The sequence below is a fragment of the Trichomycterus rosablanca genome, chromosome 25 (genome assembly GCF_030014385.1).
Source record: "Trichomycterus rosablanca isolate fTriRos1 chromosome 25, fTriRos1.hap1, whole genome shotgun sequence".
In the NCBI taxonomy this organism is placed as follows: domain Eukaryota; kingdom Metazoa; phylum Chordata; class Actinopteri; order Siluriformes; family Trichomycteridae; genus Trichomycterus; species Trichomycterus rosablanca.
The window spans coordinates 16501723-16529106 of record NC_086012.1 but is presented as its reverse complement, the minus strand read 5'-3'; the positions used below and the strand labels follow the sequence as shown (position 1 = coordinate 16529106).

At 42.1% G+C, this 27384-nt stretch overlaps 1 protein-coding gene across 1 annotated transcript in view; it reads right to left on the bottom strand.

Moving 5' to 3' along the window:
- Positions 1 to 661: 661 nt before the first annotated feature.
- The window catches only part of egfra (epidermal growth factor receptor a (erythroblastic leukemia viral (v-erb-b) oncogene homolog, avian)), a 50683-nt gene continuing 23960 nt past the window's right edge, over positions 662 to 27384 (bottom strand). The window contains exons 2-28 of the mRNA XM_062988065.1: positions 21402 to 21553; positions 20443 to 20629; positions 19717 to 19848; positions 19532 to 19600; positions 18980 to 19098; positions 17786 to 17927; positions 16505 to 16621; positions 16263 to 16389; positions 15627 to 15700; positions 14890 to 14980; positions 14591 to 14790; positions 13742 to 13874; positions 12738 to 12828; positions 12443 to 12600; positions 12308 to 12349; positions 11940 to 12084; positions 10595 to 10717; positions 10395 to 10493; positions 9717 to 9902; positions 8963 to 9118; positions 7711 to 7786; positions 6871 to 7017; positions 6158 to 6255; positions 5889 to 6053; positions 3137 to 3178; positions 2086 to 2179; positions 662 to 1286 (exon numbers count right to left, since the gene is read on the bottom strand). Coding sequence (XP_062844135.1) covers positions 928 to 1286; positions 2086 to 2179; positions 3137 to 3178; positions 5889 to 6053; positions 6158 to 6255; positions 6871 to 7017; positions 7711 to 7786; positions 8963 to 9118; positions 9717 to 9902; positions 10395 to 10493; positions 10595 to 10717; positions 11940 to 12084; positions 12308 to 12349; positions 12443 to 12600; positions 12738 to 12828; positions 13742 to 13874; positions 14591 to 14790; positions 14890 to 14980; positions 15627 to 15700; positions 16263 to 16389; positions 16505 to 16621; positions 17786 to 17927; positions 18980 to 19098; positions 19532 to 19600; positions 19717 to 19848; positions 20443 to 20629; positions 21402 to 21553 — 3524 coding nt within the window. The 3' untranslated portion in view covers positions 662 to 927. The remainder of the gene's footprint in view (positions 1287 to 2085; positions 2180 to 3136; positions 3179 to 5888; positions 6054 to 6157; positions 6256 to 6870; positions 7018 to 7710; positions 7787 to 8962; positions 9119 to 9716; positions 9903 to 10394; positions 10494 to 10594; positions 10718 to 11939; positions 12085 to 12307; positions 12350 to 12442; positions 12601 to 12737; positions 12829 to 13741; positions 13875 to 14590; positions 14791 to 14889; positions 14981 to 15626; positions 15701 to 16262; positions 16390 to 16504; positions 16622 to 17785; positions 17928 to 18979; positions 19099 to 19531; positions 19601 to 19716; positions 19849 to 20442; positions 20630 to 21401; positions 21554 to 27384) is intronic.

The window sequence follows — 27384 nt, the reverse complement described above, 5'->3', positions numbered from 1 at the left end:
CTTATGTTATTCTTTCTTAAACTCCATGACCAAAGAGCCCACTTACTATTATAAATCACAGAGGTATGAAGACATGTGGAAACTTTACTATTACACCTGTTACTCTAATGGGATTGACTCTCCACCAGTAAGTGAGAGTCCTGTATGGTGCTATCTTTTCTTAAATTTTTTTTTATTAATTTAATTTCATGACCTGAGACACTAATATACTAAGTAACTAAAAACACACGTTTAATGCATTTTGTCACACAATAAGAAATGAAACATAAAATAAGTGCATTAGATCAGGGGTTTTGCAAACTTTCTTTCAAGTGACACACATTTTGTCCATGATTGTTTATGCGACCCAGGCAACACAAATAATGCATCTTAATCTCTCTATACAATCTGGTCCCACTGTGGTTTACAAGATGTAACATAAAGCTTCCACAAGGGGGCGTTCGCATATAAGTTTATTTAATTACTATTATTTTTCCCTGCGATTTGAATTAAACTGGTAATTAATTAAATAATTTATTCAATTATTTTTTTAATTCACTCATCTGTAGTAATTGTGATACGCTGCGATTCGTGGACTTACGGTTGGTCTGGAGCAGATCCCAGAAAGAACTGACACGAAGCATTAATAGACTCTGGATGGCACACTTATCTAAAGCAGAGCTAAATATATAATTTATTTCTTTATTATTTCATTAATATTCAGTAACTCTTTCGTCCTTTTCAGGGTCGCTCCGGACCGGAGCACATTCAGAAAGCAAGACAGAAAAGCATTCAATCTTTCATTTGCTCACACACACACTCACAGCCCAGTCCACTTACTGGCATGTGTTTTGTAAGAACTGCACCAGCAGTCCAGTGCACTCCATGTCCAACATTTATATTTTGTCTTCTTTATGAAGTCCAAACTTTACAGAAGTCCAAACTGTGCTACAGTGCTTTAATACCCATGTACTCCGAGTTCTCGGCGGCCGGGAGGTGCCCGTTCGGCTTGACCCTCACCGGACAGAAGTCCTGCTGGTAGTCGGGGTTGTCGATGCTGTTCTGCGTGCTGTAGCCGTGCCCGTTGAGCAGGTTGTGGCTGGCAGACGAGGGGGGGATGAATTTAGACTGGGGGGTGTTTAGGTACTCCGGAGCGGATTTGAGAGGAGGGAGGGGTTCTGGGGTTTTGAAGCAGCTCAGGTACTCCTCCTCGGTCTCGTCAAATGCTCCACGGATGGGTCCCGGGTTCTGGTAGATCGGGTTGACCATGTTAGAGACGACAGCGCCGCTGTTCTGGTTTATGTATTCTAGAAGAAATAAAAGATAGAACTGAGTTTCTGTTTGAATGATGAATGTTTAAGCTTATCAAACACATTTGGTGAGTGGTTTTATATTGTGATATTAAAATGCTTTTAAAAATACCCTCATTTTAGATTTGTAGAATATAAATCTGACTCGTCCTGACCCTTACCACCAAAGTCAAGCAATCAATGTCATTTTGCAGGTATATTATGCTGCAGTTTAAGGAAATTTTAACCCTTTGTATATTGTCATATTTTGTAATAAAAAGGGGGCAATTACTTATTCACCTCTGTATTTTTAAATGAATTTTATTTTCAGTAACTGCTTTATTCTCCAGCTATTATTGGGCACAAAGCAGTATGCTGGAGAGAGCTCCAATCTATCACAGGGCTTTTGACTGTGTAGATGCCTGGCAGGTTGACAGCACTGCTCAGATTTGAACCCAGATCTCAGCAGCGGTACCTTATATGGTTTGCTAAATAATCTAATAAATAATGATAATGACATCATAATGTGAATCAACAAATCCTTTGTCAAGTGAAAATCTAATCAGGGTGTGACAGTCACTCAGAGCTAACGAGGAACCGAGTTCCAGTCTGTATGATTCAGTTGCTTAATAAATCAAACTGGGCGACACAACACAATTACACGATCATTACATTTAGTCATATCCGTCTCTGACAGCAAGGTGGAGACCAGTTGAACACCATTCCATTAGCAATTCCCTGCTCCACCACGGTGTGGGGTTGTCTGATCACTATATTCGTCTCAGGTGACCCACGCAGGTATTCATGTGAATGTTACCTGGGGCAGGTTGGAAATCTCCGTCCATGAAGCGGTCTGTGGGGTCGGGGATGTATCGCATCACAATGCTGTTCTCTCTCATGGGCTGGAGATTCTGAAACAAACAGGGCTGTGTTAGTAAGACAGTACAGGATGTACCGGTCACACAGGTAAAATCCAGCCTTACCTGTGTTGCACAACAGCTATTACGTCAATGCAAAGATGGGCGGTTGGACTGAGGCCCAATCTGTTAAGAGATGTGTTTTACAACCGAGTACTGAGTGCACGCCAGGATCTGTTTTCTCTAAAGCTGCACTGAGTAACTTTGTGGATTTGGAAGAAATGTTGCTGTGAGTGACTTGGAAGAACATCTGAGTCTCTCACTATCTTCTAAAAACCATTAAAGATCCACCTCTTTACTAAGCACTTCAGCTGAGAACTAACACGCACTTACTAACCTTCTATAGCATCTTATTTATTAAAATTCACATATTTCATGTCATAGTTACGGTTGATTTCTTTTTTCCTTCCTTATATGAAGTAGAAGGAAAATTAAAATATTGACCAGGAAATATATAAAAAAACTATAAATCCTGGCACACGTAACATGAATCTATCAGAGACAGCACGGAGGCTCACAGCAAGAAGGTCCTGGATTCGATCCCCAGGTGGCACGGTCCGGGTCCTTTCTGTGTGGAGTTTGCATGTTCTCCCCGTGTCTGCGTGGGTTTTCTTCCAGGGGCTCCGGTTTCCTCCCACAGTCCAAAGACATACAATTGAATTGTATGAATTGGAGATACAAAATTGTCCATGACTGTGTTTGATATTAAAACTTGTGAACTGATGAATCTTGTGTAAGCAGTAACGACCTGTCCTGTCATGAATGGAACCAAAGTGTGTAAAACATGACGTTAAAATCCTAATAAAACAAACAAACAAACATGAATCCATCAGTCCTACAAGGCAAGACAAGTCTGATTGTTTGCCATCAAACAATAAATCTGAGTTCAAGCAGTTCCAGCATTATTACAGAAATCGCTCCAGGGCTTTTTTAAAATGATGAACCACGTACCCCGTTTCTGTTGTGGCACGAGCCGATGCTGCTGTTCAGACTCTGAAATGAGAACAAGCACAAGAGCGTGGTGGTGTTAAGAACGTTAGACTGATTTACTTTTGTTTGGAGTCTAATGTTCCTTATCGAGATGATTATTTTGACTGGTGTTACAAATGTTCTTACATAATTGTTATATGACTGTTAAATAACACATGATAACATTAACAATACTATTATAATACTATAAACATTAAAAACATGCTAAATGTACTCTGACTAGACTCTGGTAATCAGACAGGGTGCCAATCCATCACAAGAATTTGGCCACCAAGGCATGTTCAATTGTGACTGAGTAGATTAGACTTTAATAATCAGACTCACTGGTCATTTAGATCTAAACAGATTCCACCACATTATTCATTGTCTGCATTAACAAAACAACGCAAACAATATATTTACACAAAAAAATGTAAGTATATGCCATGACCGACTCAATCATATCTACATGACTTGTCAAATGTTGTCAGGTACGTCCTGTTTGCTTTCACTATCTATACTATAATGTGTCTAGAAGTCAGTTGGAGTCGACCTATTGCAATTTGAACTGATTGGACATCATTTGGAAAGGCACTCCTGGGTCTGGGTCTATAAGCGAGCAACAGTTTATGCTGCATTTCAAGACAAAAACAAGCCCATGAATTCCAGGGGACCGCCTGTGGATCTTATTTCATTTTAAATGCAGTAGGATTCCACTAGAGCTGAGCAGTCTAGTATCTGAACTGTTCTGTTTGGATGCAGCTGCAGGAAAGATCTGTCATTATTTTCTGATAGACGACCAAAGACGAGATAATGACTCCTCTTTTTGCCTGTAGCCGGGCTAAACAAGTATGTTTTCAACACCCACTTACCTTAAATCCTAACAAAAGGAACCTCAGCTAAGGTGAGAATCTAAAACATCCTATCTTTATAAAGAGTTTAAAGAAGTCAGTTAGCATCTGTGAAAGGAGCTGGAGCCCATAAATGGCCGTAGCCTGAAGCCTGTATTATATAATCCCGTCTGACAGGCTCCTTTTTTCCTCCTTTCAGCCCAATGTTTTGGAGCGAGTGCAGTACGGCGTCGCCTGCGAAGGCGATCAAACTTAAAAGGAGGAGTTCAGCGAGCACGGCGCAGCGGGCGACCGGCCAAAACGCAGAGCGGGGCCTGGTGAGGCCATTTCAGTGATTGTGTTACTGCAGTTTGCTCATTAATCAGCGAGCACCTGGGAGGAAGCGGGGGTTTAAGACCAAGCACATGGGAGAACAGGAAATGGATGGAAGAGTAGGAACGGGACCGAAGAAACCGGGCCATGTGGATCTGTTTCCAACGCAAGAGTTTAGACTCGAGTGGTTTCCCACACACACACACACAATGCCTGACAGACGTATTGCGCACATTATAGTAATAAAGTGCATACATGAAGAACATAATATAATATAGTGCTTAAAGCCTACAGTGGTAGCCGGATGCGTAGAGCTGTGTGTTACCAACTAAAAGGTTATGGGTTTGAATCCTGTCTCTACCATGCCATACCATACCACTGTTAGGCCCTTTTGGCTCTGACTCTGACCCCAGCTTTCAAAGTAGCTGGTATATGTGGAAAAAAAACATCTTATTGTGCTGCAATAGATAGATAGATAGATAGATAGATAGATAGATAGATAGATAGATAGATAGATAGATAGATAGATAGATAGATAGATAGATAGATAGATAGATAGATAGATAGATAGATAGATAGATAGATAGATAGATAGATAGACAGACAGACAGACAGACAGACAGACAGACAGATAGACAAGTATATAGAGAAATAGACAGACATAGATAGATAGATAGATAGATAGATAGATAGATAGATAGATAGATAGATAGATAGATAGATAGACAGACAGACAGAGATAGATAGACAAGTATATAGAGAAATAGACAGACATACAGAGATAGATAGATAGATAGATAGATAGATAGATAGATAGATAGATAGATAGATAGATAGATAGATAGATAGATAGATAGATAGATAGATAGATAGATGATAGATAGATAGACAGACAGACAGACAGACAGACAGACAGACAGACAGACAGACAGAGATAGATAGACAAGTATATAGAGAAATAGACAGAGATAGATAGATAGATAGATAGATAGATAGATAGATAGATAGATAGATAGATAGATAGATAGATAGATAGATAGATAGATAGATAGATAGATAGATAGATAGATAGACAGACAGACAGACAGACAGACAGACAGACAGACAGATAGACAAGTATATAGAGAAATAGACAGACATAGATAGATAGATAGATAGATAGATAGATAGATAGATAGATAGATAGATAGATAGATAGATAGATAGATAGATAGATAGATAGATAGACAGACAGACAGAGATAGATAGACAAGTATATAGAGAAATAGACAGACATACAGAGATAGATAGATAGATAGATAGATAGATAGATAGATAGATAGATAGATAGATAGATAGATAGATAGATGATAGATAGATAGACAGACAGACAGACAGACAGACAGACAGACAGACAGACAGACAGACAGACAGAGATAGATAGACAAGTATATAGAGAAATAGACAGAGATAGATAGATAAATAGATAGATAGATAGATAGATAGATAGATAGATAGATAGATAGATAGATAGATAGATAGATAGATAGATAAAGGCATCTGCTAAATGCTGAAAATGTAAATGTTATTACCATAGAGTGCAGGAGGAGCGTTCGAGAGGTGCTGGGGCTGCTGAAGAAGCCGTGGTTGGGCACCAAGTACTCGTCAGCGTCGACAGCCTCATCCAGATCCCCTCCGCTCATTAAACGATAGAAGCGTGAGTCAGAGGGACTGGGGAGGTGCATCTGCTCATCACCCTTTAAAAAATAAAAGAATAAGAAAAAATGGCATCATGTCATATCCTGAATGCATGAAACAGGTTTACAGTAATTACATTTAGATGAGGAACTTCTTTTCTTACCTTAATGACCAGGTAGCGTGATGGATCTCGTGCCATTTTGGAAAATTCTCCGATGAGCTCTCTGAATCGTGGTCTGCTCTCGGCGTCAATCATCCAGCCTGGGATTTAAAACAGGGTAAAGAAACAATATTCACATCAATAACGTCAACCTTCAGCCAAACGCATTATCTGTTAGTTCCAGTAACGGAACGTAGAAATCCTCCCACACCCTTCTGTGCTTTCCTGTTTTTCTGAACATAAAGTCTAGCCTAGTGGTTAAGGTACTGGACCAGTAATCAAAGGGTCACTGGTTCAAACCCATGAGCAAGGCCCTTAACCCTTAATTGCTTAGACAATATACTGTCACAGTACTGTAAGTCGCTTTGGATGCACGACTGACTGATAGCATTGCTGAGATTCCTTACCGCTGTGCCACCTACTGTCGACTTACACCAGTCTTTTATCGGTTGAAAGAAATTGGCCGATAATAAAAAGCTTGCATGACTGTGGACAGTGTTGCTTGTTGCGGCTGCTTTAAAATTCATGGCAGACCTGTTTTTATGGTTCTCAGATCACATTCACGTCATCTTGAGTCAGATCCATTTCAGTTAATCACACAGTCACCCATTCACTCACACATTCATATCTAGAGCCAAACTTGGGAAGCAAGTTCATCCATAATTAGGCTTTCGAGAGGAGACCCAAACTGGACTGTTGGATGCTTCCGGACTTACATTTGACCATGATCATGTACACGTCGATGGTGCAGATCGGTGGCTGCGAGAGTCGTTCTCCTTTCTCCAGAACTACTGCAATTTCACTGGCGGGGATTCCGTCATACGGCTTCGAACCGAAGGTCATCAGCTCCCAAACGGTCACGCCTAGAGACACATGAGAACCAGGACCACATTAAAGAGCTGGTTCCAGTCAAAGAGCTCGGTGAATGAAAGCCTGATGAAAAGGGCGGTATTGTGACTGCAGCTTATTGTGTTACTTTCATTGTGAGCACAAATCCTCATAGCATTCGGAAACATTAGAAACATGATCTAGCAGTGCATGTACATTTAGTCCTAGACTACTAGTGAAAATGCCTCTGTTTTGCATTTTACTTGAATTTAACACAATGCTTTTATTACAAATCTAAAATCCTAATAACTACTGTACTCAAAGACCAAAGAAGAACAAATAGCACTGACAGTCATGACTTTCCTCCTCAGTCACATGACCCAAACCCCATCAAACCAAAATTATGAGGGCACTTGAAGACAGAGAAAGCCGAGCATTCAGTACCAGCACAAGATGTTCTTTGGAATATTGTGAAATCATGTCGTGATAAAATAGATTATCAGGTTCTGCACAAGCTTGTGGAGTCCATGTCAGCTCGAGTGCACGCTCAGTACAGCCAAGAACTTTGTATTCAAACTGTTTCACTGATTCTATGATTCGTAATGAAAAACACTGTATAAGATCCAAGAAAAATAAAAAAAGACGCCCCATCACTAGCAGTCTCAGACTTTTGGCCCCCGCTGTGTATCGTGCTTTAATAACACTGATTACAGGGACGGATTTCATACCGTAACTCCAGACGTCACTTTGATGTGTGTACGTTCTGTGAAGAATAGATTCAAGGGCCATCCATTTTATTGGTACCTATAAAGAGAACACACACGTCCTTAATCTTAACACTGGTTTAATAAAATTGTGGGTTTTTTTTTTTATAATAGTTTAAATTAAAAAATGGTTCATGATAGGACTTTAATAATAAAAAATGAAATAATAATAATAATAACTACAAGAACAACAACACCAATAATAATAGTAATACTATAATACTATTAATAACAATAAAAGTAATAAAAATAATAGTAACAATGATACATTATATTTAATGATAATAAGAACAACAACAATACTATTAATAACATAATAATAATAGTTCATAGAAATATAATATTTATTATATTTCTTGATACTACTACTACTACTACTACTAATAATAATAATAATAATTATTATTATTATTATTAAATGGTTACTGCTAGGACTTTTGTTTCCATTGTATTAATTATGATAACAATAATAATAATAAAAATAATAATAACAGTGATACATTATATTTAATGATAATAAAAACAACAATACTATTAATAACAATAATAATAGTTAAGAATGATGTTATAATATAAACAATAATAATAGTAATAAATGATAATTAATTATTAAAAAATCAGCAGTAATCTGATTTCTGAGCAGCACAGTAAAGCTGGTGGGTAACTAGTGTCACTGTCTATAAAAAGTTTCATGTTTTTAGTGGAGGACAGGTTCATCTAAACTGCCATGCACTGTAGGTGAGTAAGTGAATGGATGAGGGATGGATGACCTGTGACAGGCCGGTACCCTCTGCAGGTCGCCATCACTGAGCCCCTAACCAGGATGAAACAGTTACTAAAGATAAATAACTTGTGGGTGTATAATAACCTGGAGTCTACGCTCAAATTGCCCAATGTGGGAGTGAGAAGGTGAATAAAGTGGTAAGTGTGTTGCCCTGTGATGGATATGCGCCTCATCTGTCCAGGATCTGTTTCTTCAATATGCTCTAACTGATACTACATCATTAAGCCTTTCCAAAAAGTATGGGGGTCCGTGATGAGACTGGTGCCTCTTAAGGTTTCTTCCTCTTTTGGCTTTTTGGTCCAGGAATCTATAAAGTTGCTTTGAGAAAATGTCTGTTTTAAAAAGCGCTATGAAAATAACACGCACTACTGGACTACTGGACAAGACTACAAGACTACACATCTACTACGGTTCCTGGAGAGGGCTTCTCACCTTCCCTCCCTCCGCGTGGTATTCCTTCTCGTCAGCGCTGAGAAGTTTGGCCAGGCCGAAGTCCGTGATCTTTACGTGCTGAGGGGTTTTGACCAGTACGTTCCGTGCAGCCAGGTCTCGATGCACCAAGTGGCGCTCTTCTAAATAGTTCATGCCCTAAAGTTTCCAAAAAATAAGGGGAAAAGAATGAGATGGGGAACAGGTCTCGTTTTTTTAATATTTGGACTGCATGTTAATAATTCCGCTTATACACTGATCAACCACATTATTAGGTCCACCTGCTGTGTAAATGCACTGTGTGGGTATACAATTACTGATTGGAGCCCATTTGAAAAAAAAAAAGGCACTTTGGTTCTAACAGGTTTTAGCAGAGTTGTGTTCTTCGACTGTTGTCTATCTAAACTTAAGGAATGAAATGTTCACTATGGAAGCACTTCTGTAAGTCGCTCTGGATAAGAGCGTCTGCTAAATGCTGAAAATGTAAATGTAAATGTAAATTTGCTTTCTTGTTGAAAGACAGAAACAGAAAGCTTTGTTTAATGATCTAAATGTATTCAATGTGATCAACATGCAATAATGGTAACCAGAAAGGGGGCATATACTTTTTCACATCCTCGTAAACAACAACAGAGCGCCCTGAATGAACAACACGCCCGTGGTAGTGCACCCTACTGTACGTGATAATGAACTGGCATTGCCGTGGCTCTATTCTCACTCGGGTGGTGGCCCGCCCAGGCGGCGTCCGTCCTCGTACCTTAGCGATCTGCACACACCAGTTCAGCAGGTGTTGTGAGCCGATGTTGTCCTTGTTCTCCTTGACGTAGTCGAGCAGGCAGCCGTAGGGCATCAGCTGGGTCACCAGCTGCACCGTGGAGGTCAGACAGATGCCCAGCAGGCGGCACACGTGGGGATGCTCGACACTCGCCATCACGTAGGCTTCCTGAAAGAAAACAAAAAAGAAATGTAAGCACTAGCTAGCGTGTAAAATGTTTAAATCCCAAGTAATCTCTCATGTATTTAATATTTTTACTATATAGAACATTTTCCTACATCAAAAGATCCAAGGATCAAGTCGCTCAGGTGGCACAGCGATAAAACACGCTAGCACACCAGAGCTGACATTTCAAATTCAATGGGTCAAAACTCAGCTCTGCCATCCGGCAGGCTGGGCAGCTACATGAACAACGATTGGCTGTTGTTCATACAGGGTGGGAGCCGGAGCTGGGACCTCATAACTGATGCAATTACGACCTCGAGGGACAATGCGTTAATCAGGGTGTGTCTCTCCGTACACAAAGCTGGTGAAAAGATGCAGTCGGCTTCTGCACACGTGTCACACGCGTGATGGTGACCGTCTGTGCTTCGGGGCAGTGATGTTTAATTTGATATAAGTTATAAATGTATAACTAACGGTCTCTAATAACTGACTTACATCCAATATCTCCTTGTTAGCTTTCTGTGAGGTGGCCTCTCGCAACACCTTTATCGCGACAGGGATCTTCACGTCTTCACCTTCTGGGACCCACAATCCCTACAACCACATAACCACACGGAAAAGTCAAATAAATAGTCATAAAAGTAAAAAAATGTGGACTTTTGGTCAGGGTTTGGGTCAGAAAGCAGCTCACACACCTTGTGCACGGTGCCGAAAGCTCCGGAGCCGAGCACTTTGATCTTCTTGAACTCGGTTTCTTTGAGGATGCGGAGCAGCGCTTGATTCGGAGCTTGTCCACTGGGAGTGAGAGGCTGCACCAACTGAAACAAACACACACACACACACACAGGTCCATCAGGAAAACATCACAACACACTCACTGTGAGGAACATCCTGCCTTAATCTGCTGCTTCCTCTCCCGTGATAAAAGATACAACACGGGCTTTTGTTACGACGCACATTTCCAATCAGCTGTCTGGCACGATAAAAACACTAATTCAGTGTAACAATGTCCTGTTCATTACTGACCAGTGGAGTCTTACTGACCCATCAGTTTTTACTATTTTTTTTATTCCTAACATAAAATCTCTATAATAATGGTGTTTAGTAAAGTAAGCACTAGTTGTGTCTGTAAATAAGACATGACAGGAATGGAGCAGGTACAAATACTGATTTGGTCCATCACACCCCTTCCCAACCAGACAAAGAACACATTACAGGACTGAATAAGACTACACCGATAAGGCATAACATTATGACCACCTTCCTAATATGTTTTGGTCCCCATTTTGCTGCCAAAACAGCCCTGCAACTGAGATGCCCTGTGTATTCTGACACCTTTCTATCAGAACCAGCATGAACTTCTTCAGCAGTTTGAGCTACAGTAGCTCGTCTGTTGGATCCCTACGTGCATCGATGAGCCTTGGCCGCCCATGACCCTGTCGCCGGTTTACCACTGTTCCTTCCTCTGACCACTTTTGATAGATACTGACCACTGCAGAACGGGACACACCCCACAAGAGCTGCAGTATTGGAGATGCTCTGACCCAGTCGTCTAGCCATCACAATTTGGCCCTCGTCAAACTCGCTCGAATCCTCACGCTCGCCCATTTTTCCTGCTTCTAACATCAACTTTGAGGATAAAATGTTCACTTGCTGCCTAATATACCCCCCCACTAATAGACGCCGTTATGCCTCATAATGTTATGCCTGGTCGGTGTAAACTGTTAAAATACACTCGAGTCCTATTTTGATCAATGCTGTTGGTTAAAAATGTAATTTCATTAATTTACATCAGCTAACAGTTGATCATCAAATTTAGAGCGTAGCTGTGAATATCAAACACACACACACACACACACGCTTGAACACATCAGCACCAGAGAAAGCGCCAGTGCTGTGCTGAAATGAGACACGACCACGTCACGTTTTCCACAACACTGGTGTTATGCCAAATTCTGCACCCTCTCAATCACTTGTGTACCTTTTGTGGGAGCAAACTTTCATTTTAAGTCAAATGTGGGGCGACGCCTGCGGTCGTACCTCTTTCTCATGCAGTAATCTGCGCATCGTTCTCTTCCTCTTGATCGTGCGTCTCCTTAACACCACCGCCACGGCCAGGCAGAGAATGACGAAGCCCAGGAGCCCGCCGACGACTCCGGCGGCGATTACAGACGTGCTCGAGTTACTGAGAAAGAACAGATTGTGAAGATTTCAGGCTAGTGAAGAGTAACAGATTAAAATCTCTTATTATTTCTTTATTTAATTTTGACTAAACTGATTCCAAATAATGGGTATCATGCACATTTGTGTGGCCTAGTGAAGCATCATTCCTGTATCTGTCAGTGATGGTGAATATACTGGTCAGTCCAAATAAATATGGTCACTGTACATTGAATTTTTATCCTTACTTCCTAAAATCTTTGCAGTCTTTTAATTCTGGTCCAGTGCACCTAAAAATAAAAAAATTAAACTTTTAATTAAACCTTAAAACCCGACAATCTTTATCTCTCGCGTGGTTGTGTGTTTTTATGCATGGCACTTACCCTTGGGTGCAGTTCTGGTGGCACAGCTGGCACTCGCGCGTACTGTCCGGATATTTCCACACGAGTGTGTCTTCCTCACCAGGTACGCCCTGTGGGCACCGGGACACACAGTGGGGTCCGTCTCTGTAGTTGGCACACTCCACACACTTGTCAGGACCCTGGAAGCCAAAACGCCAACAGTTGCATGACTTTGCTCTGGCACAACGGATTTTTACCCTTCTGCTCCTCTCAGCTTTGGACACTTAGGGTCTGACTAGCATGTTTACCTCCTACACGGTTTCTTAAATGTACTCACAGGTCCAGTGCAGGTCAGAGTTCCGTTCAGTGGTTTGCACTCGGGGTCACACTCCAGGCACGTCTTTTCCACCTCACATTCCCGCGGCTCACTGAAGACAGAAACGCCAGGTTTATCACCCATGTAGCCATTGTTTATTCAGATTTACCCCAGGAACAGTTGAAAACAACTTGATGGAACTATTAAAATCTTTCTGAGTTCGAATCTCAGCTCTGCTACCGGTCGGCTGGGCGCCCCAAGTGCCTGCAGCAGACAAAACTGCCCTCTAGTCTAGTCTGCTGGGTGGAAAAAGACTGGTCTAAAAAGGGGCGGGTCTTCGATGCCGTGTGAGGACCCTGATTAGTAGCTTGAGACCCCTGTACAGAAGTGGAAGAACGTGTAGATCAGCGTGTGACTCTCCATGTGCAAGACTGGTCTCATTTGCAAATTTACCAAAATACAGGGGAATATCAAGGGGTCGGTGGACTGCACACGTGTTGGAGGGAGCGTATGTCGGGCAAATATACCCTCCTAGGATGCCATCAGCAGCGGAAGACTAACTGGCTATGATCAATTGGGAGAAAAAGGGAGAAAATGCATAAATAAAATAGTTAACAATGTCAGTAAGGTTTTTTGGAGCACTTTCTTCCATTTTTTAGTCAATACCCCCACTTCTTATCACCTGCCGGCGGTGGGTTCCCACAATTCCCTCCCTCCAATTCCAAAGATCGCATATCACAGTTGCAACAAGGAGAGCCCCATTTGATCCATCATTTCCTCCCTCAGGCACAGCCAGTTGTGTCTGTTAAAAGCCCAGCCAGGTCTGTAGCACATGTGAGATTTGAACCCGTAAGCTCAAAAAATAATGCATTAAAAAAGCTTTAGGGATCGTCCTCCTCCAGTTATGTGTAGTAACTATTTGCACTAATGCTGATACATTAATGTTTTAATAAGCTTCAGTTTTTTGGTTACCTGAACCAACACCAGCACTCTATGGACCAAAAATATCAAGAGTAACCACTCACCCCTCCAGCAGATTACAGGCGGCCACACAGCTTCTCTTTCGGCTGCGGTGCTTACAGTCAAAGCACATGGTGGGGCCGGGACCCCAGCACCCGTCGGACGTGCACATCTCATCACAGGTCTGGTTCTGATTCACTGCACACAGACACAGGGACCATGTCAAACGTTAGTGATGGTTTGATTATAAGAAATCAGTGGAGCGGAACATAAAAGCGTGGCTAATAATAACAGAGAGATTTGAAACTAAGTGGTTGTTAAATTAATATACTAGCAGTGCATGCTTTGGACAGGTTCTTATTTTCACAAAACATGGTCAGACAGAAACACTGACCGCAAGGGACTTACGTTTAGGGGTCATTTAGAGTCGCCCATCCTCCTTCTACATATTATACATATAGAAATAATTAAAGTACATAAAAGAAACACAGCATAGACATGGAAGACAGGGACTGGATGTCAGCCGGTTTCACTATGGGTTAGTACGACAAAGCTTATAACCCTTAAACAATGACCAGTGGTAGCTTAGTGGTTAAAGTACTGGACTTGTAATCAGACGGTTGACACTGTTGGACCCCTGAGTAAGGCCCTTAACCCTCAATTGCTTGCATGGCATTTGGGATAACTGTTTGGCGCTACGCCTGATCAGATTTGGTTCATTTCAGGATGTAAAATTTGCATTTCGGTGTAGCTAAAATGATGAAACTGGTAACTAAATTGCATACTGAGCTGCCTAAATCACCCAGTCTCATCCTGATGGGCCAATTTGCACACGAGCAGTAAGTTAATGGTGTGACTGGGTCATTTCTGGACCGCATATCGGCCGAGTCTAACATGCAGTAAAAATGCTTTACCACATGCAGTATTGTCTGCGTTCTTCATAGGTCTGACGGACTGTCTGTCTGATTTAAACAGGCGTTTCCAGTGCTCTGGTTTGGTGTAGCACAGCTTGAAGTTATGCGTGATGGCCACGTCGCCGTCACTGATCTCCCGCAGAGATCGCAGCCCCAGGTGAGTTATAGGAGTCCCGCTCACACCCAGACTCATTGTGCCTCTGGAAGAGCAAAAGAACAGACAAAATGATCAATTAAACACATATTTATCAGTACGTTAAGATAAGTAAAAATAAATCTCATTATTCTCTTATTCTTACTGGTGTTTCGTTCTTCCACGAATCACCTCCAGGTTTTCGAAGGGACTGAGCGATGACATGTCAGTCGACCAGTACTGAATCAGCAAAGTACCTGTCAGTTTAGAAAATATGGGAGAAAGAAAAAAAATACCAAGCAAAGTTTAAAGACGACTTTATATTGAACAACCAGTACCAGGATACGTAAGTTTTATAACAAAGCTGTAACAACGTACTGAAGCCACTATAAAACACTGTAAATCCTTTTCAATCAAACATTAACAAATAAGTGAAATAATATATATCTGACGGTTCTTTAAAAAGTTTCAGCACTTTTTTTTTAAACTCTATTTATTAAGAATTAAATAAAAAAAACAAACTCCATCACTTTTCTACACAGTCGCCTACTGATGCATTTGGTTGAGCTCGTAGCCACTGATGTGCCGCTGCTTTCACATCATCATCACATGAAAATCCTCTTCCCCTTAAAGCTTCTTTGAGCATCCAAAAACGTGGAAATCAGATGGAGCTAAATCCGGACTATAAGCGTCTCTCAGTCTCTTAGTCATGACCGATTACTCCTCCTCCCACCCTCACCGTTTATAACCAAAATATAAAAGTGCAGAAACTTTTTGAAGATCCCTCATAACAACTTTACATTAAATAATACATGCCAATTACAGTACTTAAAGTGAAAATAATGACACTTTATTCCGCTTGGCTTTATTTAAAAACCTGAAAATACCCAAAATCGTATTTACCTGTAATTTCCTTGACTGTTTTGAAAACGTTGAGTCTGTCAGGATTCATCTTTGGTGTTTTAGTAAACTCGTCACTGTGGGGGGGAATCATAACGTTAATTCATTCCTCAAACACTAGACGAGTTACTTTTGCACATTAAAATTATTTTATTGCGCTTGGGTATTTGTTAGCACAGCAGTGCTGAGATCTCAAGCTCTCAGGTTCAAATCTTAGCTCTGCTATCAGCCGGTCAGGCGCATGATTGGCAGTGTGTCTGTGGGGAGTGTGGCTGAAACAGGGTTTCTTGTTGCTGGTACAAGAGCGGCCTCTGCTGACCGGTTGAGGCACCTGATCGTGGATGATAGTGCGTTACTCTCCGCTTGTGATACTGAGCACTGTGAAACTCCACCCCGGAACTGGGGCCCTAGTTCCAGTGAATAGAAATCTCATTGTTGTATACTTGTATAGCAATGCCCCACGTTTAAACTAATTCCATAAAGACTCCAGCATTATGCATTATACCATGTAGTGATGACTGAAAACAAAGAGGGTGAGAGCACACCACCCTGAGGAGGCCCTGAACTAAAGATCAGCAGTTTACTATAGCGTGTTTATTCTGAGCTGTGGTCACTGTGGTCAGGACCCGTTCCTCTCACCCTTCCAGTGTCGTCTTGAGGATGGAGACGTCGCCGTTGATCTTGGTGCAGTTCTCAAATGAGTCGATGTTGCTGGCATTAATTGACAGGATGCCCATCAGATGACCCACACCTAACCCTGAACACACTGGAAAACGTGACACATGATAAGAGATTAACTGAATGTATCATCGTCTCATGTGAGGTGTAAACAGGTCCATAAATGCTACGTAATTGTCCTGTAGAGACGATAGGTGTCTCACCTTTCGGACATAAACCATCGCACTTCTTACACTTCCTGACCCCGTCCTCGTCCACCTCGTAGGTGCCGGGACTGCAGGCTCGCACACACGCCCCGTGGTCCGTCACCACATAGTTATCTGCATAAAAAGCACAAATGAGCGGAGATAAAAAACTACAAAATCATCTGTTCTGAGCGCAGACGTTATTCAGAAACTAGATGAGTTGGGGAAACTGATGCGAGCTCACGGTTCATGATTCAATGATTGTCTCGGCTCCGGTTGGGCTCGATCACATTTTAACTCGAGCTCTGACACTCATACACTACCCGGCCAGAAGTGTCGGAGATCCTGTTTTAAGTGACCTCTGTGTGATCTTTTTGGCTATGACAACAGCCACTCTTATGAGAAGACTTAGAAGTATGTCTGTGGGGATTTGTGCCCATTTAGTCTGGGGCTGGGCACTAGTATTTGATTGATGTTCCAGTTCATTCCAGAGCTGTTCAGTGTGGCTGAGCACGGGCTTTGTGACCTTGCTTTGTGCACAGGGACACAGTCATACTGGAACATGAAAGGACCTTCCCTAAACTGTTGCTGCAAAGTCGTAATCGTGTAACTTCCTTTATATAATTTATTTACTACACCTAGTTAGTAATTGTTGTGCCTGAAACATATGAATTTAAAGATTATTAGGAAGGGGCGTTTCAATACTTTTATCAGGGTCAAGCCATAGCCTAGTGGTTAGGGAACTGGACTAGTAATCAGAAGGTCACTGGTTCAAGCCCCATTAGAGTGCCCTCTGTACAGGAATGCAAGTTTAAATCAATTGAATTTTCTTGCTGGTTATAAAGTTTAAATATTAAAATATACAATTGCATACAGTTAGAAAATATTAAAATCAGCCAATCCACCTTCTGCATGCTTTGGAAGATGGGATGAATATACATAAGACCTCTTATGTATAAAATAATAATCATATTTAATCCACATCAATTCTTCATGGTTTCTCGAGCTGTCTGGCCATAATTGTAGGTTCAAGCTTAATAAAATGCAGCAGGTGGATGAGTGCTCATTTTAAATGTAAAGCCTCAAAACCTCCTTGGAAATCTGGCAGTGAAGTAGGCGCAGACTGCATGCTGGTGATGTATATATTCTATATGCACCAAAATGTGAATGCAAAGTTTGATACGGTTCTATCAACAAAACCACTACTGACCTATGAGGAGAGAAACTGTGGGTCGTATTCAGACAGAAACTGGACGCTAATGTTGATGATAATGAAGGATTATCAGCTGCAACACTTACGTGGGCAGTTCTTCACACACGTGGCCCCAAAAGTGTACTTCCCGTTGGGGTTGGAGGCCAGCTGGTGGGTGTTGGGGTTGTACAGCATAAGAGGAGGGCACGCGTCCTTACACGTATTCTCATCCTGAAAGTCCCTGCAGGCCTACAACACACACACACACACACAGTTTAGATAACGGAGCATTCTTACTGCCCCAGAGATTACACTTCCTCCAGCTGTTCTGAGAGTCAGAGCCGTTCTGGATTGTTCTGGATGTTTATCATCGAACTCCAACAGTTCAGTGCCAGTGAACGGGTCCTGTGAGTCCTACAGAATTCTCAGTTGAGCGGCCGCTGCCTCGGGTTCGACTCGGCCTTTCCGGACACGAAGCTACGACAGGCTTTTACGGTACGGTGTTATCGAGGAGTTTTTGAGGATGGAGAGCGAGACACGCCGACTCTACGATAGTTCAGTTCCATTATCAGAGGCGCTCTGGAGATTCAGAACAGGGCTGTATGATCACTTCCACTCCCAGACATGCTCTCATTGTTTTTTGCTGTACATAAAGCTACATTATATGGGCAAAAGTATTTGGACACCTGGTCCTATATTAAAAACAAACAATATTAAAACTGACTGACCTCTGTGTGATCTGTTCAGCTAGAACAACAGCCGCTCTGAGAAGTCTTTTCACAAGACCTAAAACTTATGTTAAGAAATATGTCTGCGTGTGGGAATTGGTGCCCATTCGGTCAAAAGACTGGGCACTGATGTTGGTCAAGAAAGCCTCAGTTGATGTTCCAGTTCATTCCAGAGCTGTTCAGTGAAGCTGAGGTCAGGACTCATACTGCATATTACTAGAGTTTCATGTCTTTATAGAGCTTGCTTTGAAACACAATGACGTTATTGTCACGTTATTATTATTATTAGATTATTAATTAAAAGTCCAGTTCTAAGTGCATGTAAAGCTTTTGACTCTTCACATGTACAAATGTGTCCCGTCTGCAGGACCGTTGATCTGACAGGGTTCAGAAGTGATGCATGAACAGGAGTCGAGCGCTCTCTGCTTCCTTCTCTGATATTCAAAGGTCAGTCTGGGTAATAAATCTCTCAGGCAGTAATGGAACCAGTGGAGGAACCATAAATCCAGTGATTTTCGACACACGGACAGTAGACCACGCTACTCGGACTTCTGTTCTGCTATACAGACTCACCAGGCAGTCTGTTGGTCTGGGTCCGGTGCAGCCAGAGGCACAGTGCTCGTTACAGCAGTCACTGGGGTTTCTGCCTTTACACCGTCCAGAGCACTGGTCAGCACAGATCAGCTTCGTAACTGCAACACACACACACACACACACACACACACACGCACACAATACCCACTCAGTTAGCCTAACCAATACACAATAGCCACTGATTTGAAAGGGTCCGTGCTGGCATGTGATTCTTTCTCGAAGAGCAAAGCAAGCTGTGGCACATGCACTGTCATCAGGCACGTCAACACCCCACAAAGAGGCTTAAATTACCCTCGCTCATACATATAAGCTCGTAACACAAAAGCTATGTTACACCAGGACCAATCAGCTACCAGCGTCAGCCCACCAAGCTGGTTAGACCTATAACAAGCTAAACCTATCAGCTCAGTGCATTTAAAAGTCTTCTCAATTATTTAGCGTGAAGGAAAACACCCCCTCATCTCCCTAATGAGCAATAAAACTCACAGCATTTAACTCCACGACTAACTGTTGATGAAATTTACTACTTACAAGTCTGGCAGTTCTCTGTCCCCGGAGCCCAACACGAGCCGTTCGTGCAGCTCTGGTTACATTTCCTACCTGCAGAAGCCGAAACAGCAAGTCATCCATCATACAACATCAACAGAAACGCAGTCGTTCTGTAAAACTGTGATTTATGTTGCATCAGGACAAGTTTAAGGGTTGTAGGTTCTTACAAAGCTTGCTGGAACTGGGTTCAGGTCTGATGACAGGACTGCTCTTCTCGTTCAGGATGTCGGCCCACTGGACGGTCTCCACGTTACATAGAAAAGGGTTGCTGGTGAACTTTACCCCACCGTGCAGTATTTCTAGGAAAGAATAACAATAACATGCAGGTTGAATTAAATCTTAACACCAATTTGGCATAACATTATGACCACCTTCCAAATATTGTGTTGGTCCCCCTTATGCTGCCCCATACACAACAAACTGTGATGCCCTATGTATTCTGACACCTTTCTATCAGAACCAGCATGAACTAGCTCGTCTGTTGGATCGGACCACACGGGCCAGCCTTCGCTCCCCACGTGCATCAATGAGCCTTGGCCGCCCATGACCCTGTCGCCGTTTTACCACTGTTCCTTCCTTGGACCACTTTTGATAGATACTGACCACTGCAGACCGGGACACACCCCACAAAAGCTGCAGTTTTGGAGACGCTCTGACCCAGTCGTCTAGCCATCATAATCTGGCCCTCGTCAAACTCGCTTAAATCCTCACGCTCGTCCATTTTTCTGCTTCTAACATCAACTTTGAGGATAAAATGTTCACTTGCTGCCTAATATATCCCCCCCCACTAACAGGTACCGTGATGAAGAGATAATCAGTGCTCATAATGTTATAGGTCGGTGTATGATCGGTTAGTTGTGTGTAAATGTTAATGGAATACATTTGAAACATACCGGTGAGGCTGTTGAAAGACAACCTGTTTGTCCCTATACCGCTGGTTTGGTTATGATTTAACAGGACCGCCAGGGCAAAGGTGTTATCATACAGCGTGTGGCCTCGGATGATGTGCAGGTTGTCCAGCGGGATCTCAGGTGCGCTGTTCAGAGCGATGAGAACGTAGCCACCGACCTCTTCAATGGTCTAAAAACACAGAGAGGAAATAATACGGTTCTACTTTTAACACTCAGTAACAAACAGTACCTGTCATCCAATTATTCATAAGAAAAAATAACATTTAAAGAGGTGTTGAATCGTATACAGAACTGGAACAGAGGCCTGTAATTATGTTTTTTAGCTTCTGTGCCAATAAGCGTGTTATTACTGCGAACATGCTTTGCTACATGAACCTCCAATGAAGAATACAATTTAATGAAGCAAACGACTTTAACATTTGTGCTTTTTATTATTTATGGCCGCTGAGCTCGCACAGCTTGCTAACAACCCTCAAGATGACACAAACATCCTGAGAATTTGCATCCATAACAACATCATTGTCACGATTCCAGCCTCCATGTGCTCCTGGAACCTAAAACTCAGGTGCACTGGCCACGCCCACCTCTACAGGAGCACATGTTAGAGGAAAGTTTGTTTTTCAGTGTCAAGCTAACGCCCCTCGTCGTGATTGTTTGATACTGTCTTTATTATTGTTATTGGTTGGTATGGGCCAGCAGCAATGACCTATGGATAAATATGTAGGTAGTTCCACCCACAGACCAGCCTATAAGCTGAAATCTAGACAAAAACTATAAGGTTAATGTTACACAACCTCTCTAAGGCTGGTAAATCAGAAATATAGTTACTGAGCAGGATGCAGAATACTGTAGTAAAACTGTAGTAAACCTTTATACATTAACATTTACATTAAATCATCTTGTCTGTATGGCAGCATGTATTAAACGTGGACGGTTTTTACCTTGAGGAAGGACAGGTCGTGATAGTGGGCAGTGTGGGTGATTTCCAGGTTCTCCAGGACGACGGTGCAGTTGCTGTACATCTTCACCAGGATCTGGTAGTGATCATCCACGGTGCTCAGCATGGTCAGTCTGTTGTGTCCACCCTGGCACACTGAGGACAGACAGGAGCAGATGCTAAATAATGACGTTTGGTCTCAAGCTCTGTTGTAACTGCTCAGATCTGGTAATTAACATCACAGCGCTGTAGCCATAGGGTTATCATGAGTTCATATTAGTGGCTTTTTTACTTCATGTTGGCCAAACCTACTGTGTTCTGGTCTTTATTGCCACCTGGAAGACGTATTTGCAATGGTTTTTTAATTGAATTTTAGTGTTTTTTATTATATTTGTGTGATTTTCAGTGTATAAGTGTCAAAACAACCCATTATTTTACATGAGCCTAAAATCTATGCAGTTCCACAGGACCACAGAACACATTAACAGGTTTCCCAAACATCCTTATGGGAAGTAATACCTTGAAACTCAGCGTCTTTGAAACTCAACGCCACTCCCAGAACCAACTGAAGCCAATTTTCAAGGTACCGCTGTATTAGATAGAAATCATGACAGTACAATCCTTGTAAAATCATCTTAATTTTTTTACTGAGATCCATAAAATGTCTTTTGTCTTTTAGTTCATGTTTTTTTTGGCATCTTGGATGTTTAAATAATGAAGAATGCCGGCAGAAAGCTTCATCCACCGAGCCAAGAATAACAGCACTGATTCAGGGAATCTTTACTCGCTGGATTCTCTCAGTTTGACTGGAAGCAGAACCGATCCTCCCTCACATAAGATTCCCAAATCTGTTTTATTTAAACACCCGACTGAATTTACGAGTGATGTGTGCAGTAATCAGGTCTGTAGTGATTGTAACTCTGGGCTTAACAAGTTATACATCATACATTTACTAAGCTGACCTCTGAACAGAAGGTGCAGTAGACCTAGATCCTGTAATCGGAGTGCAAATGCTAAACTGACCTGCCTGGATGAACAGGCAATAGCACAGCTGAGATTTGAGCTTGAGAGTCTGAGATCTCACCACACAAGAGCTGGCGACTAATATTATCGGTTTTCGATCTGTCCGTGACTTCTGTGTAACTGTAGAAATATTTACGTCTACATTTAGATACCAGCGTAGATAACAATCCCAGATCAACATCAGCACAGATGTGTTTTTTAATCAGATGTACAGATAAATAACGTCTCTTTACGAGCACCGTAAACTGTTCTCGTTACGACTCTCGCAGCAGCTGTGGAGGAAAACATGATGAGAAAAAGGAAAGTTGTTTTTCTTTTCATGGAAAACAAAAGCAGGTCAAGTTTGTTGGGCCGCATTCCTTCGACGTGTCTGTTCTTGAGGACGTAATGAGAAGCTGCTTATTACTAGTGAGCGAGGAGCGAGCTGCGCTTCACCACAGAGCTCATAATCTCTCTGGGTTCAATACTGACGTCAAGACGTTCATCTGTGGCCCTGGAGCCATGATCACTGCAGCGTGAGCGCTAGTATTAACACACATCCGAAGCTGACGTTCAACACTAAGTATTTTTATTAACTGTTTAATATACGATGAAGCGAAACCTGGACTTTGTTTTTGTTTATTTCATAGACGCGGAAAAACAGGCCGATGAAAAGAATGCAGGTACAGACTAACAAAACCTTCACCCCTCACATACTACAGCTCTTAAACTCTCCAGTACGGAGATCTTTTTTCGCCTGCAGAAGTTAAACAAACCACACCCGAGCCCTGAGGGTGCTGCCAATCCGCAGGTAACACTGAGCTGCTTTTTCATTCCCAGTAACGTACAGTACTGACAGAATTTACTTTTACTATCAATAAGAAATGTGAGATTTTTGTGGCTCTGGCTAGGAAGGCCGTCCTTTGAAGATCCCACCAAAAGCACATGCACAAAGTAAACAACTCCTAAAACACACTTAAATGTGGAATCAAACAGAGAACATGTTGGTTAAAATGCACAATGCTATTTTTGTAGATAAAAAGACCTTACACACACACACACATACACATACACACACCCATTCACCTAGAGGGCAATTTAGTGTCTCCAATTAACCTGACAGTGTGTTTTTGGACTGTGGGAGGAAACCGGAGCTCCTGGAGGAAACCCACACAGACATGGAGAGAACATGCAAACTGTACACAGAAAGGACCCGGATAAAATAAAAACGCAGCTTCGATTATTGTGGATCCGACAGCATTAAATTAAATTGAGATGACGAACCCGTGCGTTCGCTGTGGTACGGAGGCTCGGTTCAGGACAGGAAAGCACGGTTCACTCCGTCAGTTTCATTAGAACAGATCAGGCCATGTGTTTTACAGCTCCTGCTCATGCCATCAGTTCCTCTCCCACACACGGGAGCAGATAAATTCCACAACAGAGCTTTTATTACATGCTATCTAACAGAGGTGATAAACAGCAGTTCATTTCCTGTCTCAGCTCTACAGGACCTGGTTCAGCTGATCGCTCACATTCTAACCACCCGATATAACACAATAACAACAGACAGAAAAATACTGAATCATATCTGAAGAAGTTACTATTGTTACTTTAATATTTGACATTTAAAAGCAACAAAGATCTAGTTTTGCTCGGTGTTTTGATTATATTACTGTTCTACATTATTGCCATGTTTGCTCCTTTAGGTTGTTTTCTAATCAATTTGCATCCCTAATATGAGGCAATTCAGGTGCACCCTATGGTGCAAACACCCTTTTCCGATGACCTGCCAATGCTCCAAAATGATAATACCCAGATACAAAGAGCTTAAATAATATTAGTCACACTCACACACTCACGTTTCCATCTACGACAATTTTAGTAGCTCCAAATAACCCGACTGCACGTCTTTGGACTGTGGGAGGATACTGAGTTCCCAGAGGAAACCCACACAGACACAAGGAGAACAAGCAAACTCCACAGAGAAAGGACCTGATCTGCTCCACCTGGGGATTGAACCCAAGACCTTACTGTTCTGGGATTGTGCCACCCCAGTGTTACTACAGTAAAGTTGATATTTATACTTAATGTTAATGATGCGTCTAATGATAAAAATATTAATCATGAACACGTAAACTGAGGGCGGACTCGACTGCTGCTGTTTCTTTATACCACATTGTTACGTTGCCTCCGATGTCAATATAGTTATAGTTTCAGTACATGGCATCGTAAAGGTTTGGCCCGTGGCCTCAGCTCGTGTACTTGCTGTTACCCTCTGGCAGGACGCCAGGGTACGGCAGGTAGGGAGTGGCTGACAGGAACAAACAGAAATCAGGACAACTCAAACTGTGTTACTGTTTCATGCTTCAGGCTGCATGAGCGCAGAAATGTCCACACTCGGCGTGTGAAGTGTTACTACGTGTTGGAAAGAATGAGTAAGGCTGTTTTTCACTTCCTCCGACAGACCTGGTCTGTTTTTCTAAACAAAATATCCCGTCACTGTCTGTAAGAGTAACGTATTTTATTTCATTATTACAATCTGACCCTGGTGTTGTTTTGCTGGGGATGAGGATAATAGTGGCGTCTAACTGACGTGGCGCTTTTGGTAATACCAAGTTCACACTACACGGCTTTCCAAGTCGTCAGGTCGCTGTACAATTCACACTACACGACTGGATCTCTTGTAATCGGGAGTCGAGGGTTTCACACTGCACCAGCTATCACCAACTGGAATCGCGGGCGAGCTTCTCTGGTCTCCCAAACTACGTTTTGTCATGAAAACAAACGTGAGAAAATGCACATCAACAAGTAGCGAGCGATCAAAGTTTGTGCGCTGATGTGCAGTGGAGTGAATGAGTGGATTTGGCTACGCGAACAGCATGGATTGTTCTACAGTGAGTTGGAGGTTAATAAATATTTTTTGCAATGCATCGTGGGTGTTATGTTTTGTAGAGAACGATAAGGTCAGAAATACTGTATAAATCTTGAGTGTATGACGATGTATTCTGATATAAACTATATTACGCCCCTGTCCCACCTTTTTACAACTCCTCCCCTGCATTTCCCCTCACCCCGTATCTTGTGTTCTCATTGGCTGTTCGACATAGCACTCATTGCACTCTTCGGTCGGCGAGCCGCTCGGACCGAGTTGTTGAGCAGTTCACACATAGCGATTGAGAGCTGACCGGTCGCTGAGCGAAAATCAGGGCAGACATTGTATAGTGTGAACTAGGCATGAGACGTCACAGCGGTCAAATGACCAGCGTGCTGCACTTCTGGTGTGTAAATGTTAATAAATATGACTAGGTAAAACAAATGAGCACTACGACACCTAAAATAAGCAAGACGTTCTGAATTGAGTTGTTTTTTTTATTTAGTTTATTTAGTTTATTTAGTTTTATTTAGTTATTACTTTAATATTTTGTGATTCACATTTCCAATGTAAAACCACCGTGACTGTGCGCCGCTGATCAGTTTAAACATAAATAACCCTGCTGGTGATTTTTGTGTTACGATATGCGGTCAGATTAGTCAGCTGGGTTATGTACACACGGATTTAAAGATATCTTTTTAAAACAGGGTGTGAGCCAGATCTGGACGTGAGATCCAGATTCATTATGATTTAAACGTCTGTACTGTTTAAATCACTCAGCCTGATTAACTGAGCACTTGTTATTTGTGGTGCTGTGTGGCGTTGGATTCTATCCGCAGACTGACCTGCACGATTAGGACAGTTTGTTCTAAGCTAACAGGATCATTACCTGCAATAACATTGATCATTAGCGTGTATTAAACAGATTAGAGTTTAATATATCCTTGCTTATAAGGAGGCTACGTGATGCTTATTAGATTTCCTGTGTAATGACGGTACACAATCCTCCATCACACTTTGATAAAATTGAAATGGATGCAATCACCGAGTGGATCGTAGTGAAAAGAAATCGGATGATTGTTGTTTCTGCTTTGGAAAAAGCACTGCACAGTAGGCCACTTCCTTTTTCCAGACCATTGCTTTTAAAAACAAACCCTATCCTCTATCCTCTGAGGTGCACTGTCCGTTCTACAGAAGAAATAAAAGCACTTTCTGAACTGATCGTTCCTGTGCACTGCACCCACACATCCCTGTTCTTCCAGGTCTAGATTATTACTGCAAATTCGGGGGTGGTGGGAGGCCTATTTTATTACAAAAACTGCAAAACCCAATGAATAAATCCATATCCGGATGATGGAAGATGGCTAATACGTATAAAATCCAGTACACAGCACTCCAAGGTACTCAGGAGTCCAAACTACTAATAAAAAAACACTGATCGTGCAAAATAAAGCAATGTTTGTCAGGAAAGGATGTCCCCCCCCTCCACACCCATCATCCTCCTTGGAAAAAGGACAGAAAAGAAAAACTGGCCCCTTTAACTTTTCAGGAAGTTCCCTATATGGGGTGAGGAAAAGCGCTCTGCAACAAACGCAGATGCTAGTAACCTCTCGGGAGGATGGAGGGGGCTTTCAAAACCATCAAGGTCTGATCTGTGGAGGAAGGCACGTGTTTGAGCCAACCCAGATGCTGAAGAGCTACGGCACAGCGCCGTCCTTTATTCTTCGTTTCATCCGAGGAATGTTTAACGGATTAATGGAATAAAGTACCTGAAAAACAAGGCCGTGCAGACCCCTCCTGGGTGTGCAGTTTTAACCTGCGCCTCGAGAACTTCAGGTTCCTTATAGATCTTTTTAAATGGTGCTGTCCACTCGGATCATGAATTGTATTCATACAGGATGGTATTGTGGTCAAATAAAGGTCAAATACTTCTGGTTAAATAACAGGATTACGTTCAAGTCAAAAGTTTACATCCACTTAAACAGCACGTAGATTCGAACACTTGACTAGTATTTAAACATTAAGGCTCAGCCACTGAATTCCTGCTCGGTCCAGATCACATCCTGATCTCTTGCGCTTGTTGTGGTTTTCACAATATACGATTGATCAGTGA